We start from the raw sequence: 17,113 nt of genomic DNA, 5'->3' as shown, positions 1-17,113 counted from the left end.
AGCCTGATGATTTTATGAAAAAGTTATATGAAAGCATATGGCTCTCATTAAACTTTAGTAACACGCTTAGTTATTCATCCTTCTTTTTCAATAGGAACAATACTCAGGAAGAAGCAAGAAAAACGAACCTGATCAGCATCTGAGTTTAAGAACACTTCAGAGAGTGTTATTTGTTTTCAGATTCTTTAATTGTTTGAAATCTGGGCAGATGTTGTTAAGGCTCTTTTCAAGGCTGCAGGTTGCACACGAGAGATAGCGATTGTCCTCTGTATCCCCTTTGGTTGATGTTCTCTGCGTTTCCACCGCTTTGATTTTGGAACCTTTTGCCAATACTTGCTGATTCCTCCCTCTTTATGGGCAAAATCCAATTGGTCAATGCAAATCCCTGCACTATATAAAGATTCTCTCTTCATGATCCTTATTTGTGCGATATCAGGATACAGTCTGATCAGCCAAGAAACTGCTCCCCTCTTTGGAATAAGCAGAAGTTGTTATTTACAAGTAATCCTGTTCAATCTGACAAGCAGGTAAGGAATTTTAAAAGATCATTTTTTTCCATTTAGAACTGGAAGATTATTTTTAGGAAAGGGAGTAGAATTTTATTTTAGGTTGGACATATGCAAAGAGATCTCACAATCTCTTCAGCCAAAGTACTAAACTTATTTGTTAATTTAAGACATGTTTTTTAATTAAAGTTTTTTATTTTTTATTCTCTTACATACAATTATAAGTATACATTCACATAGTTATTCTTCTTCTTTACATTTGTCATTCTGGTACATTTCTTATTCCATTTAAAAGGTTATAATATACAGTTTGGGTTGCTTTATTTACCGTCCCATCTGCCTTTTTTGACACCACCTTATTTTCCTATCTTTTCTCTCTCCTTCCCTTCTCTACTTTCTTCCTTCCTCCTCTCTTTCCTCTTCCTTACCTTACCTCTCCCCTACTCCTACTCTTCCTACCCTCTCTCTTCTTTCTCTCCCTTCCACCCTCTCCTTCCCTCCTCTCCTTCCTCTTCCTTCTTCCCTTACCTCTCCCCTATTCCTACTCTTCCTCTTCCCCTTCCTACCCTCTCTCCTTCTCTTTCTCTCCCTTCCACCCTCCTCTCCTTCCCTCTTCCTTCCTTCCCTCCTCTTCCCCTTCCTTCTTCCCTTACCTGTCCCCTACTCCTACTCTTCTTCTTCCCCTTCCTACCCTCTCTCTTTCTCTCCCTTCCACCCTCTCCTTACCTTCTCTCCTTCCTCTTCCTTCTTCCCTTATCTCTCCCCTATTCCTACTCTTTCTCTTCCCCTTCCTACCCTCTCTCTTTCTCTTTCTCTCCCTTCCACCCTCTCCTTCCCTCCTCTCCTTCCTCTTTCTTCTTCCCTTACCTCTCCCCTATTCCTACTCTTCCTCTTCCCCTTCCTACCCTCTCTCCTTCTCTTTCTCTACCTTCCACCCTCCTCTCCTTCCCTCTTCCTTCCTTCCCTCTTCTTCCCCTTCCTTCTTCCCTTACCTGTCCCCTACTCCTACTCTTCTTCTTCCCCTTCCTACCCTCTCTCTTTCTCTTTCTCTCCCTTCCACCCTCTCCTTACCTTCTCTCCTTCCTCTTCCTTCTTCCCTTACCTCTCCCCTATTCCTATTCTTCCTCTTCCCCTTCCTACCCTCTCTCTTTCTCTTTCTCTCCCTTCCACCCTCTCCTTCCCTCCTCTCCTTCCCCTTTCTTCTTCCCTTACCTCTCCCCTATTCCTACTCTTCCTCTTCCCCTTCCTACCCTCTCTCCTTCTCTTTCTCTCCCTTCCACCCTCCTCTCCTTCCCTCTTCCTTCCTTCCCTCCTCTTCCCCTTCCTTCTTCCCTTACCTGTCCCCTACTCCTACTCTTCTTCTTCCCCTTCCTACCCTCTCTCTTTCTCTTTCTCTCCCTTCCACCCTCTCCTTACCTTCTCTCCTTCCTCTTCCTTCTTCCCTTACCTCTCCCCTATTCCTACTCTTCCTCTTCCCCTTCCTACCCTCTCTCTTTCTCTTTCTCTCCCTTCCACCCTCTCCTTCCCTCCTCTCCTTCCCCTTTCTTCTTCCCTTACCTCTCCCCTATTCCTACTCTTCCTCTTCCCCTTCCTACCCTCTCTCCTTCTCTTTCTCTCCCTTCCACCCTCTCCTTACCTTCTCTCCTTCCTCTTCCTTCTTCCCTTACCTCTCCCCTATTCCTACTCTTCCTCTTCCCCTTCCTACCCTCTCTCTTTCTCTTTCTCTCCCTTCCACCCTCTCCTTCCCTCCTCTCCTTCCCCTTTCTTCTTCCCTTACCTCTCCCCTATTCCTACTCTTCCTCTTCCCCTTCCTACCCTCTCTCCTTCTCTTTCTCTCCCTTCCACCCTCCTCTCCTTCCCTCTTCCTTCCTTCCCTCTTCTTCCCCTTCCTTCTTCCCTTACCTGTCCCCTACTCCTACTCTTCGTCTTCCCCTTCCTACCCTCTCTCTTTCTCTTTCTCTCCCTTCCACCCTCTCCTTCCCTCCTCTCCTTCCCCTTCCTTCTTCCCTTACCTCTCCCCTATTCCTACTCTTCCTCTTCCCCTTCCTACCCTCTCTCCTTCTCTTTCTCTCCCTTCCACCCTCCTCTCCTTCCCTCTTCCTTCCTTCCCTCTTCTTCCCCTTCCTTCTTCACTTACCTTTCCCCTACTCCTACTCTTCTTCTTCCCCTTCCTACCCTCTCTCTTTCTCTTTCTCTCCCTTCCACCCTCTCCTTCCCTCCTCTCCTTCCTCTTCCTTCTTCCCTTACCTCTCCCCTATTCCTATTCTTCCTCTTCCCCTTCCTACCCTCTCTCCTTCTCTTCCTTTCCCTTCCACCCTCCTCTCTTTACCTCTTCCTTCCTTCCCTCTTCTTCCCCTTCCTTCTTCCCTTACTTGTCCCCTACTCCTACTCTTCTTCTTCCCCTTCCTACCCTCTCTCTTTCTCTCCCTTCCACCCTCTCCTTCCCTCCTCTCCTTCCCCTTCCTTCTTCCCTTACCTCTCCCCTATTCCTACTCTTCCTTTCCCCTTCCTACCCTCTCTCCTTTTCTTCCTCTCCCTTCCACCCTCCTCTCCCTCCCTCTTCCTTCCTTCCCTCTTCTTCCCCTTCCTTCTTCCCTTACCTGTCCCCTACTCCTACTCTTCTTTTTTTAAATAAAGTTTTAATAAGTTTTACAATTGTTTTCTCCCTCCCCTCCCTCTCCCCCCAACCCTACCCCATCTCCATCCCTCCCTCCCCCCCGACCTCCCAGAGCAAAGTTCAGGGTATAATCATTTGACAAACATATGCTAACATAAGCTAACTAATTTTAACATTCAACCATTCTTGTGCTTTAACTCCCCCTTTCTCCAGCTAACTTTGAGTAATTTGTAATATTGCTTATGCCTTCATTCATAAGCTAATTGAAGCTTTTTAGCCTGGTATTTCTTTTGAATATAATCAATCCATTTTTTCCAATCCAGCTTGTATTTCTTATCTGAGTGGTCCTTCAAATACGCTGATATTTTGGCCATCCCGGCTAGGTTTACTACTTTTAATGTCCATTCTTGTATAGTAGGCAACTCTTCCTTCTTCCAATATTGCGCCACCAACAATCTTGCTGCCGTCGTTAGATTCAAAATCAAGTTCGTCTCTATAACAGTAGAATCTGGAACTATACCTAACAAGAACAACGGGGGCAGGAATTTTATCCCCTTTTTCAAAATATTTTGAATGATCCACCATATTTTTATCCAGAATGCTTTAACTTTCTTACAGGTCCACCAGATATGGTAATACGTGGCATCAGCACTGTCACATCTCCAACACTTGGATTGTAAGTTTGGGTACATACACGCTAGTTTTTTTTGGATCAAGGTGCCATCTATAAAGCATCTTATAAAAATTTTCTCTCAAATTCTGAGCTTGTGTGAATTTTACATTTTTTACCCAGATCTTTTCCCATGTTTCCATCATTATTGGTTCCTCAAAGTTTTGTGCCCACTTTATCATGCAGTCTTTGACTAATTCTGTTTCGGAGTCTATTTCTATCAATACATTATACAACCTTTTTATGTGCATTGGACCCTGGTCCCCAATTTGTTTTACCAAGTTATCCTCATTTTGAGTAATACCAGCTTTCTGATCTTTTTGCCATCTAGCCTGCAGCTGTCCATAGTGGAACCACGTTTGAATTATCCTTTCGTCTCTTAATACATCCAAAGATTTCAACTGCAGCACACCTCTATCCATACTAAGAAGTTCTTTATATGTAGCCACATCTTGTTTTTGTTCTGTACTTATATTTTCTATTGCTTGCCTGGGCACCCCCCACATAGGTATCTTGTCATTTAGTTTATATTGATATTTTTTCCAAACTCGCAGCAAAGAATTCTATAAGATATGACTTTTGAAGATCTTGTCTACTTTTTTATCATATATTAAGTAAGCATGCCAGCCATATACCACATCATAACCCTCAACATTCAGTATTCTATCCTCTGTTAGGTTAATCCAGTCACTAATTGTTGTTAAAACTACTGCTTCATAGTATAATTTTAAGTTAGGCATTTTCAAACCTCCTCTTTCACGTATATCCTGCATTATTTTAAGTTTTATTCTCGGTTTCTTCCCTGCCCAAACAAATTTATTAACACTTTTCTGCCATTCTTCCAGGTTTGCGTCTTTTTTAAGTATTGGCACTGTTTGGAAAAGGAATAAAAACTTAGGCAAGACGTTCATTTTAACTGTTCATTTAAGACATTTTGTATGCCCGTCCAACTCCCTCTCAGGGACTCCAGGCAGCTTATAACCACTGCAGCATCCCCACAGTCACAGGATCAAAATCCAGACAGTTGGCACCTGGCATGTATTTATGACAGCTGTATGTCCTAGGGGTGTGTGTGTGTCACGTGATCACATTTTTGGGAGCCAAGTCAGTTGGGGAAGCTTGATTCACTTAACAACCATGTTACTAACTGAACAGCTCCAGCGATTCTTAACAACTGTGGCAGGAAAGATCGCAAAATAGAGCAAAACTCACTTAACTGTCTTGCTTAGTAACAGGAGTGTTACTAAGTCGAGGATTATATGTGCTGCGACCAAATTCAAGATTAGAAATGCCCAAAGCTGATTAACATTTCAGTTGGTTGAAAAACTCTGGCAGGAAAAGGGAATGTCGGACAAAATTTAGGCAAGAAAACATTTAGGCAAGAAAGACGACATGCACAGGTACAGTATATGTCAGCGATGGCGAACCTTTTTTGGCTCTCGTGCCATAAGTGGGGGGAGCGCATGCGCAGGCGTGCCACACCCATAATGCAATGCGCGACCCCCGGAGTGCTCATGCTCATATGAGAGGCACTCCCCCCATTTTTTGCATGCTTTTTTCACCCTCTCCAGGCTCCAGAGGCTTTATAGGACCCTGGGGAGGGAGAAAACAGCCTCCCCCGCCCCCCCCAGGAGGCCCTCCGGAGGCTTCAGGGACCTTCAGGAAGCTCCTGAAGCCTCTGGAGGGCCTCCGGGGTGGGGGAGGCTCTTTTCACCTTCCCCAGGCTCCTATAAAGCCTCTGGAGCCTGGGGAGGGCAAAAAATGGCTTTAAAAAAAGGCTGAACTCATGCGTGCTGGCCAGCTGACAGGGCAATACCTTGTGTGCCCTGACAAATGGCTCCGTGTGCCAGCTGTGGAACATGTGCCATAGGTTCGCCATCCCGGGTATATGTGGTACCTTGTTCAATAGTAGTAACTGTGAGATGGATCTTGGAGTCCTAGTGGACAACCATTTAAATATGAGCCTTCAGTGTGCAGCACCTGCCAAAAAAGCCAACACAGTTCTAGGCTGCATCAACAGAGGGATAGAATCAAGATCACGTGAAGTGTTAATACCACTTTATAATGCCTTGGTAAGGCCACACTTGGAATACTGCATTCAGTTTTGGTCGCCACGATGTAGAAAAGATGTGGAGACTCTAGAAAGAGTGCAGAGAAGAGCAACAAAGATGATTAGGGGACTGGAGACTAAAACATATGAAGAACGGTTGCGGGAGTTGGGTATTTTTAGTTTAATGAAAAGAAGGACCAGGGGAGACATTGTATCAGTGTTCCAATATCTCAGGGGTTGCCACGAAGAAGAGGGAGTCAAACTATTCTCCAAAGTACCTGAGGGCAGGACAAGAAGCAATGGGTGAAAACTAATCAAGGAAAGAAGCAACTTAGAACTAAGGAGAAATTTTCTGACAATTAGAATAATTAATCAGTGGAACAACTTGCCTCCAGAAGTTGTGAATGTTCCAACACTGGAAGTTTTTAAGAAGAGATTGGACAATCATTTGTCTGGAATGGTATAGGGTTTCCTGCCTAGGCAGGGGGTTGGACTAGAAGACCTCCAAGTTCCCTTCTAACTCTGTTATTCTATTCTAAAAGAAGCAACCTGGAATTAAGGAGAAACTTCCCAACAGTGAGGTCAGTTAACCAGTTTAAGACAGTGCTTTTTACTTTTCAACATCTGAACATCTGAAAGACCCAGTCTTTCTGAATGGATTACCAAATCTTCATTTCTATAAGCTGGCCTCCTCAGTTTCTGTTTTGGGCAGGGAGACTGGTGCTGGTTTCTGTCTCCCTTAAGATTTTCCCCATTTTTAATTTAGGAGAAATATGCTTTTTTAATATTCCCCAAAATATTCCCTTCTTCTTTCCCACAGTATTCATGTGTGAAAGGTCTACAGTGGTAAAAAGCTCAGTTTTTCAACGACTTTCTCCACTGTGGAAATGATTTTGTTTAATTTTATTGATCGTTGTGTGTCCATCAGGGTTTGTTTTTGTGAGATGGATGGCTATATAAAGAAAAAAAATATTGATTTGACAAATTTATAAGGCGACCCATCTGACTGATTATGATTTCTGCAATCAACTATTTAAACAATATCACAAATGTAAAAATCTTAAGAAATAAATATAAGCAACCTTGTGGGAGAAAGATATCCACCCAAAGGTAATGTAGCCATTATTCAGGCTCAGGCTGGGCTTCCCATGGTTTTGGGGGAAACCATTTTTCAGGGCCTTCTGAAAGGCTAATGGGGTTTTGGGACTTGGGAATCTTTTGAACAGCACAAATTCAGTTTTATGCCTCCGTTAAAAAAAAAATTTGGAAAATTGTTCAGATGTTGAAAAGTAAAGAGCACTGCCTTAAACTATGGTGGTCTACAAATAGGCTGGTCTCAGATGGAAAATCCTATACTGAAATAAGAAAAATTGCTCTGTGTGTGTGTGTGTGTGTGTGTGTGTGTGTGAGAGAGAGAGAGAGAGAGAGAGAGAGAGAGAGGGAGGGAGGGAGGGAGGGAGGGAGGGAGGGAGAGAGAGAGAGAGAGAGAGAGAGAGAGATTCAGCTGTATTCTTGGATGATTTAAAGCAGGATTGGAGAAATAAAAATGTTGATTTGGGGATACTTTACATCAGGGGTAGTCAACCTTTTTATACCTACCGCCCACTTTTGTATCTCTGTTAGTAGTAAAATTTTCTATCCGCCCACTGGTTCCACAGTAATGGTGATTTATAAAGTAGGGAAGTAACTTTACTTTATAAAATTTATAAAGCAGAGTTACAGCAAACTCCTACCGCCCACCATGAAAGCTGGAATGCCCACTAGTGGGCATTAGGGACCAGGTTGACTACCACTGTTTTACATTGTTATTTATTTCAGTTGTATTTTAACCATAACCCACAAGATAGGGATTGGTACACCAAGTTCTAGAAAAGGATTTTGGAATAAGTTAAAAAGATAAAATATGTAACATAAACAACATGTAACACAAACAATATATAACAAAAACGTATTGGTAACCTTAGAGAAAATTTACTAGCCATTCTGTGTCAAAACTCAATTCGCTGAGCTAGCGGATCGGTAACCAGGAGTTCTAAGCGTTTCTTCTGGAACCTTGGAGACACTTCATGGAGAAGGAGAAAGGTGACTAAGTCACTCCCTGCTCCCCATTACTGTCCTCAGCAAAAAAGGAGTCCCAACATCACGGTAAAATCAATGATGAATTGGTATTAGGTGGGCTTATGCAGTAAGAGGAATAATCTCATATTGGTTCCAATTTTTTCCAGGTCCACTGACTAGTCCTACTGTTGCAATGCCTTGTCTGCTATTCCCGTCACTCTTACAATGCCTCCTCCTTCTCCTCCTCTTTCCACTGGCTTCTACTTCTGCTTCTACTGGGGACACAGTGGTCATAACCAGCAATGGCCCTATTAAGGGCAAGACGTTCCTGGCTGGCCTTCGATCTGTGACAGCCTATCTAGGCGTTCCTTATGCTGAGCCTCCCCTGGGGAAGTTGCGTCTCCAGAAACCTCTTCCACATCAGCCATGGAAGCAAACACTGGAGGCCACCAGCTTTGGCAATTCCTGTCCTCAATCTATTAACTACGAAGACACTGCAGCAATGGTGTGGAATCCTAAAACACCGCTGTCAGAAGATTGCCTTTCCCTCAACATGTGGGTGCCACACCCACAACCTTCTTCACCAGTGCCTGTTTTGGTCTGGATACACTCAGGGGGATATGGAGGTGCCACGTCTTCCCTGCCCTTGTTCAATGGTGCATCTTTGGCTGCCACTGAGAATGTCATTGTGGTCACCATCAATTATCGCTTGGGAGCCCTGGGCTTTCTATACTTGCCACCAATTGTGCCAGGGAACTTAGGCTTGTGGGACCAACAGTTGGCCCTGAAGTGGATAAAAGAGAATGCAGCTGCTTTGGGGGGAGATCCTTCTCGGGTGACCCTTTTTGGCCACAGTGCTGGAGGAGCTTCTGTGAATTTCCATCTTCTCGCACCAAAAAGCCAGGATCTTTTTGCGCAAGCGGTGATGCAGAGTGGAACAGGCAATGCCTTCTGGGCTTGGAGGTCTCCCGAGGATGCCAAACAGTTATCACTGAAATTCGTTCATTTGCTAGGTTGCTCTGAGGACAATAATACCAGTATAATGCATTGTCTGCAAACAAAAAATGTTTCTGAACTTATTCGGCAACAAGATTCTTTGGTCTTGAACCAGGACTGCCTTCTAAATTTTCCACTCAGGCCTACCATAGATGGGGACTTTTTGCTTGGTGATCCAGAAAAGCTCATGGAGGAGGGGCAAATTCAAGTCAAACCTGTCCTCATGGGAAAAGTGTCTGATGAAGGGAGCACATTTATCCACGATATTTTCTCTGACGTTAAGGAAAGTCTCATCAATGAGGAGCAGCTTCTGAAAGGGATAAGAATGTTGGTGCCAAATGCAAGTGAAGATGACGTTCAGAGTATTGCACTGAGGTACAGCGAAGGAAATGATGGCCCAGCACAGTTCCGCTCCGCTCTGTCCAACCTCTTTACGGATTTGGCCATTGCATGCCCAATGATTGAAGTTGCAGGAAATATCAGGAATACAGGGACTCCTGTATATGCCTATTTATTTGCACACCACCCTTCAAGCTCCTCTTGGCCTCAATGGACAGGACCACACCATGATGCTGAGATTGCTTATATTTTTGGAAGCCTTGAATCAGTGTTTCCTGTCAATCAAACCTATACAGTGGCTGAAGCCAGGCTGAGCCGTAAGATGATGCACTACTGGGCAGAGTTTGCCAGAACTGGGTAAGTGGTTCGCTTTATTTCTAATTTTTATTTTAACTCCAAAGAAAGCCTTTCCATTCAACAAGTAAACTAAACTCCTGATGGTTGGTGACTTGGATTCTTCCTTATATTTAAATGACTTGACTCTTTGGAAAATCTGTATCCTTTTCTTCCTTCATAGGAATCCTGACGGGTTGGTGGCCACCAAGGACGAGTGGCCGCTCTATAATTCCACGGAGCAGAATTTCTTTGTTCTTAATAGTGATTCATCCCAGGAAACAGAGAAAGAGCCTGTCCACCACTGCAGTTTCCTAAAGAAGCATTTGTCAAAGTCACGTAAGTTTGGCTATTTGTCCTGCCTTTGGATGGCAGTAGTGACTGATGAACAAGCTATTTCTAAATATCTTATTTATATTTATTTTTTACAAGATCAAATTTAAAGGTCAACCACCTCACTCACAGAGTGATCTCTAAAAATCTCTTAAAATTATTTTTGGTCACTTTTTGCAGGGGCTGGAAAAACCTCCCAAGATTTGGTCTCTAGTCATGTCTCAGGAAATCACTCTGTATGCCCTAGTTGCTCACATAAAGATAACATCAAAAATTCTAAATTTACCTGACTTGAACATTCTGACTCTACAAAAAACCACCCAACTTGGAACAACTTATATCCTCCGACGATACCTTAATAGTTCCTAGGTCCTTGGTTAGGACTCGAGCTGTTGAGCTACCAACCAGCCCCAAAGGCTGTGAATCTCATCAAAGATTAACATAATAATCATCATCATCATCATCATCATCATCATCATCATCATAATCAGCTGCTGTAAAAAAATTGTGCAGACTGACTATAAAATGCGGCACAATTCAGTGGCACAAATGATCCACTGGAATTTGTGCAAAAATTATAATATTAAAACAGCAACAAACTGGTGGGAACATAAGCCTGAAAAAGTCATCGAGGGTCAGATGGTCAAGATCTTGTGGGACTTTCGCATACAAACGGATAAAATACTGGCGCATAACACACCAGACATCACACTGGTTGAGAAAAATAAGGTTACAATCATAGACATCGCAATACCAGGTGATAGCAGGGTTGCCGAAAAGGAATATGAAAAAATCGCGAAATACCAGGACTTAAAAATCGAAATTCAACGATTATGGCATAAACCAGCAGTGGTAATTCCAGTGGTAATCGGCACACTGGGTGCTATCCCAAAAGCACTGGAATTACATTTAAAACAGTTAAAAATTGACAAAAATCACCATCAGTCAAATGCAAAAGGTCACACTGCTTGGATCCGCACACAACATCTAGGACACTGGCAGCAATCCATATCAACCATTAGCACCAGTCAATGGTATTTGTGACACATTTTTAAATGTTCACTTGACTGAGTTTCATGTTCAATGAATAAAAGAATTAATAATAATAATAATAATAATAATAATAATAATAATAATAATAATAATAATAATAATAATAATATAATAATAATAATAATAATAATAATAATAATAATAATAATAATAATAATATTTAAAACAGTTAAAAATTGACAAAATCACCATCAATCAAATGCAAAAAGCCGCACTGCTTGGATCCGCACACATATTACGAAAATACGTTACGACGTCCTAGGCCCCTGGGTGGGGCCCGACTAGCAATTAATGCCAAATCCGGAGAAACAACTGGCCGCTGTGATACAATTCTGTTGATGCAATAATAATAATAATAATAATAATAATAATAATAATAATAATAATAATAATAATAATAATAATAATAATAATATAGTAATCAGTCCCAGAACTTCCGGAGCACCACTTGAACACCATTGGCATTGACAAAATCCCCGTCAGTCAGTTGCAAAAGGCAGCTTTACTTAGAACAGCTTACATCCTGCAACAATACCTTTAACACCATCAAACAATTTCTGCTTCTCCCAGTTCTTTGGGAAGGGCTGAATAGGTAGACCAAAAAAAAGTCAAATCCATTCTAAACATCTGGCTGACAGTATGACGAGCAATAGGTTTGACATATGTTTAATAAATATATATTATGCCATGAATTCATGGAATCCTCAGAATCCAACTGCTAGATTGAAGGCCAGATATGGCTTTTTCAGGCTAGTGCCTATTCCCCAATGAGATAAACCAAGACAAGGAAGATGCCTATTCCCCAATGAGATAAACCAAGACAAGGAAGATTATTTTATTACAATTTATCAGAATATTCAGACAAAAGGGATTCCCCTCCTTCAAAGAGGGAACCCTGAACTTTAGCTTACATCCCCTTTTATAGTTAACATAACAAAGGAATCTGAAAGAGGAAAGTTGATTGGACAGGATAATAGATGTTTAATACATGTTTATTAAAATGAGGTCTGAAGGGGCATAAATTGTAAGGAGAAAGGTTGTTTAGGGTTAACAGAAGGGATAAGCCAGACTCCAATTTGTACTAACAAACTTTTCTTATCAGGAGTTAATCTCCAGCTTGTTTATCAGTTTAGGAATGTTAAAAACTAATAAATCTGAACATCACTTTAAAAGAAAGAATATAAATCAGATAAAAATACAAAGTAACTATGATAGTTAACAAACTCCAAAACCCAAGTCATTTGCCCCTCAAGATTCAGATTCTTTAGAGATAAGATGGGGTGGGTTCCAGCCGGCGCTACTGCCAATTTGCTCGTGCACATGAAATAGAATCACCCTTAGCACTTATCTGCAAAACAAAGAAATGCACAATTCAATAGAAATTGTTCTGCACACACGCAGAACTGAAAAACAAGATGGCGGCGGCAACAGCGGTGACTGGGGAACCGGTTCGGGGGTATGGCAGGCCTGGTGTCAGGCCTGCAGTCATATTTCTTTTAGGATCTTTGGCCTGCCACACTTTCTATTATTTTTTTCTATGCTATTTCATTAGTGCGGAATAGGGAGGGGGGAATAGTTAGGAGTAGAATGTGTTTGTTTTCAAAATAAAACATTCCTTTCTAGAAGCCCAAGGTAATATTTTGTCTCCGTACCTCTGCACCTGACCGGAACTAGATGGGTGGAAAGGCCAGAGTGGCAGAGGAACATTGGACCATGTGATGGACTTGTAGGTGTGGGGGGAAAGATCTTGAACTTTCAACAGGGTGGGGAAAATTAGGAAGCTTTCAGATTCGGGTTTCCACAGTTTGTACCAACATGTCTGTCTTATTAAATCGGAACTTTGATGAAAGTTATGTCTTGAACTCTGATTTAATTCTGGGTGATATTTGGAGTGCTGACACCTGGGTTGCTGCCGGTTCCAGCGACCCAGGCCGCCATATCACTACCGCTTCGGCTGAACCGGTCCGAACTGGTAGGAACCCACCACTGACCTTACCTTAATATTTCATTTTTCTTTGTTTTGCAGATAAGTGCTAAGGGTGATTCTATTTCATCAGACTAGAAAGAAGACAGGAGGTAAGAATTCAATGCTTAATAGCTGTCAATCAGAATCAAGTTGGATAATTTCAAAAAAAAGGGGGGGGACTTGAATTTTTTCCTAAATAATGGTTTTCCATCGGTTTTCCAAATAAGTGGCCCTTTTGTAGCTCAGCATCGCTGTGTGGAGTGGAAGCTCTCCAAGCTGGGGCCAACAACCTTTGTGGAAGAGAAACCTGGAGGATTTCTCCCAGCATAAACAAATGTAAACCTTGGGCGTAAAGAATAAATGAATGAGCCATTAAGAATAACTTCTAGAAAAGATTACACAGTGATGAGGAAGAGGAAGCAGGAGAGGGAAACTGTGTGGCAAATGAGCATTTCAGATGAGGATTGTTTAATAGACAAATGGAGACATAAGGAATGTGTCCTTGTAGCTCATAGTGGCTTGTGATACATTTTACAGATTACAGATTAACAGAGTTGGAAGGGACCTTTGTCAGAATATTCCCATGGGAAACCCTAAATTTCAAGATGCACATATTTCTTCTAAGACCATTGTCTTCTGCAGATAACAGAAGGGCAGGAAATAACTTGAGATCAGTTATGTTACTACTTATCAATATGTATGCATCAGTGGTGGGATTCAAATGTTTTTACTACCGGTTCTGTGGGTGTGGCTTGGTGGGTGTGGCTTGGTGAGCGTGGCAGGGGAAGGATACCGTAAAATCTCCATTCCCTCCCCACTCTAGAGGAACGATATTGTAAAATCCCCATTCCCTCCTCACTTCAGGGAAAGGTTACTACAAAATCCCCATTCCCTCCCGGTAACTGGGACTCAGGAGGCAGAGAATAGATGGGAGCGGGGCCAGTCAGAGATGGTATTTACTGGTTCTCCGAACTTCTCAAAATTTCCGCTACCCGTTCTCCAGAACTCGTCAGAACCTGATGAATACCACCTCTGGTATGCATACATATAAATCCCTCTCCATTTTGAAATGTATAAATATGAGCGCTGTTAGATTGGGTAATGGATAGGCACACACAGGCTTAATGGTAACAGCTCTTTATTGTAAACAACAAGTGCGAACAATCCAGCGAAGGTTGAGTCTGACAGCAGCCCTTTTATAGGGAGCTGTCAGACCCTTCGACCAATAGGATTAAACCTCTGTTCCTGCCGGAACAGAGGACCTTGGTGGAAACCACTGTAGTTAGTGTAAATATCTAACAAGCGCACCTACAAAAGTTCTTCCCACTACTTTCTGAGGAAATTTCTAGAGGGAATTTTGTTCAGTGCGCATTGTTAACTGTAAACATTGCAGCAATCCTTGATTACTTGCTTTGAGTCCTGCATTTTGATTCCACAAACCCATCTTGTTTCGCATATGATGGGAACAGAGAGCACTTTGGATAGACTTATTAAGATTAAGGCACCAGGCTAGACATCAGGAGGACGTGAGTTCTAATCTTACTTTAGCCAGGAAAGCCAGCAGGATGACCTTGAACCAATCACTTTTTCTCAACTCAGTTCACCTCACAAGGTTGCTGTTGGGGGGGGGGGGAGAGGAGAAAGGTGTGATGGATAGCTTTGCTGCCTTGAGTTATTTGTAAAATAATAAGGTAGGATACAAATAATAAATAAATAAATAAACCCTGCCATTCTACTTTACTACACAGAAGAGCATCCTGGAATCTTTTTTTTGCCTGTTGAATGGGCCTAAAAGGAAGGGCTGCCACTTGAACCCCTTTGAAAATGGCTTCCACATCTTAAAGGCACCATTTAAAGACCTGCTCTAACTATAGCTTTGTTGGCTTCAAAATAGCATTTATGTGTTTGTTTATTTCTCTCAGGAACCAATCAAGACTAAATCAAGACCTAGGGAAATGATGACAAGCTGTGCGAGAGAACCTTCCAGAAGGATCCCTTGTTCTTTTCGGGGGGAACTTAGAAGAAGAATAAGGAGCCAACGAAAAGCCACATAATCTCTGCTGTAAAAATAATAAATTGTTAGGAGTAATTTGTTATCTCTTAATTAATACGCTAACCTCTTTTAATAAAGACTGTCTAAATTCTTTGGATAATAATCATGTTGTTCTCACAAAAATGTAAGAAGTTGATGCAGTATGGAAAAGCAAAATAAAGCAAACAGGACTTTCTGACTGGAAACTTTGCTATATGACTCACATGTAAATGGACTGATTTAACGGGCTGGTTATTGCAATCCAATGTATTCTAAAATATCCTGATATGGAGAAACTAGTTTAGGCAAGATAGCTAAATTAGCATGTGAGCCTTTTAGTTAAAGATGTTTCCTCATGTGCTAAGAACAGTTTCGATCTCAGATTCTAGCAGTTACTGGAATCCATGTGTCCTGATTTGGAAAGGTAGATCCTTTTGTTGCCCAATTAGAAGAAGTTCATAGCATTAAGAGTTGGGTTTTTCAAATATTTCCCCATAGCAACTACTTCCTGAAACCATCACCATTACCTTCCCGTATCCCAAACTTCCAATGTTTCTCTTGAAAGTTATTTTGGCAAGACCCATCTCCATTCTTTTTGCATTCAGTTTGGATTCCATGGATGATACTGTCAAATGTAATAAAAGACACACTTTTTAGAATGGCCCAATGTACTGCTACAAGAGGACAGAAAAGTCACACATAGGAATGTTTAAAAAGATGGAAACAACTACATGAATGATTTGCAGGAGGAATGGATGAGCAGGATAGGCCTAAAAAAAATAAAAACCTGCCTTTTAACAAAATGAAAGAATGGCACACAAACTTAAGGAGAACAAACCAGAGGTGGGTTTCTGCCTGTTCGCTCCAGATTGGACGAACCAGTGGTGACAGCAGGAGGCTCCGCCCAGCTGCCCGCCCGGACGCTTCTGTGCATGGTGTTAGGGTGTAACCAACAAGTTGGGTAGACAATATAGTGCACAAGGCATGTTATGTGTCTTTAAGAGAGGAGATCTGCTAATTAGTAGATTACAGCATATAAATTGCAGCTGATGTTCTCTCTCTCTTGCTTGATGTATGATAACTGCTGTCTAACTGTTATTACTGTTGCTACTACTTACTGTGTGTAAGTTATTGGACTGTTTTTCTCTGTGTATGACTTTTTGGCTGTGTTTATGGATTTTGCTATATTCTTCAGAAAGTAAAGTTTATTTTTGTTACTTTACTATCCATTATTCAGTGTGGTTGCTTTATATATCGCACGCTGCGTATACTTTACAGGGTTGCTCTGTTATAACCTCGACCTGGGGTTCATTGCTAGTGCTTAATCGCACTAGTACCACTAACATTGGTTATGGGCCCAGACGCCCTGCCTTAACCATAATTTTTTTTTTAAGCACCACTTTTTGGATAGTTTATTTTTGTGAATATGGCACAAGAACAGTCTGCTGCACTCTCCATGATTACCCGGTTTGATGGAACCAACTATGTTTCCTGGTCCTTGAAGTGTTCCCTACTTCTGCGTAGAGAAGGACTGTGGTCTGTGGTTCAGAACCCACCAGATGTTACAGATTGGGATCCTGCTGATAATGAGGATGCGAAGAAGATTGCGCAGTTTAACAGGGACAATGAGAGAGCTCTCTGCATTATTGGACTAACACTGAATGACCAGCAACTGGTCCATATTCGTGGCGAAGAGTCTGCTGCTAGGTGTTGGAACACATTGCGGAGAATTTATGTTCGGGACAGTGTGGGTGCTCATATTCATCTCACACGGAAACTGTTTAGAGCCCGTTTGCAAAAAGGTGGTGATATGTTGGCTCATTTAGACTTCATGAAGAAAACTTTGCAGGATTTGCAAGAAAAAGAATTAATTTTTTCTGAGCTTCAACAGGTGTATATCATGCTATCATCGCTTGATGAAAGCTACGACTCTTTTGTTTCCTCATTGGAAGTTCTTTCACGAGATGAACTGACATTATCTGAGGTTACCGGGAGATTGCTTGAAGAGTCCAGACGAAGAGAGGATAGAGTTCAGTTCAGAGACAATCAATCACAAGAAGAAACACAGTTTTCAACTGTAAATTTTGTTAAGAAATGTTATTCTTGTGGTGGTAAGGGGCATATTGCTAAGAACTGTAAAAATAGCAAGAAAAGGAGTGT

The 17,113-nt window shown here is 41.9% G+C and overlaps 1 protein-coding gene across 3 annotated transcripts in view; it reads left to right on the top strand.

The window, feature by feature from the left end:
• The window catches only part of LOC309383322 (cholinesterase-like), a 43,405-nt gene extending 28,254 nt beyond the window's left edge, over positions 1 to 15,151 (top strand). Inside the window, exons 1-5 of one of the 3 annotated variants that reach the window (XM_081935760.1) lie at positions 400 to 527; positions 8,069 to 9,593; positions 9,754 to 9,908; positions 12,982 to 13,031; positions 14,844 to 15,151. In XM_081935760.1, the coding sequence (XP_081791886.1) occupies positions 8,095 to 9,593; positions 9,754 to 9,908; positions 12,982 to 12,992 (1,665 nt within the window). In that variant the 5' untranslated portion in view covers positions 400 to 527; positions 8,069 to 8,094 and the 3' untranslated portion in view covers positions 12,993 to 13,031; positions 14,844 to 15,151. Of the gene's footprint in view, positions 1 to 399; positions 528 to 8,068; positions 9,594 to 9,753; positions 9,909 to 12,981; positions 13,032 to 14,669 lie in introns of those variants that run through there. The other 2 variants (XM_081935759.1, XM_081935762.1) reach the window with 2 other exon arrangements.
• The last annotated feature ends 1,962 nt before the right edge of the window (positions 15,152 to 17,113 follow it).

Source organism: Natrix helvetica, assembly GCF_964273705.1.
Source record: "Natrix helvetica genome assembly, chromosome: 1".
Lineage (NCBI taxonomy): Eukaryota > Metazoa > Chordata > Lepidosauria > Squamata > Natricidae > Natrix > Natrix helvetica.
The sequence above is the reverse complement of the archived record's forward strand: the minus strand, read 5'-3'. Positions and strand labels throughout refer to the sequence as shown.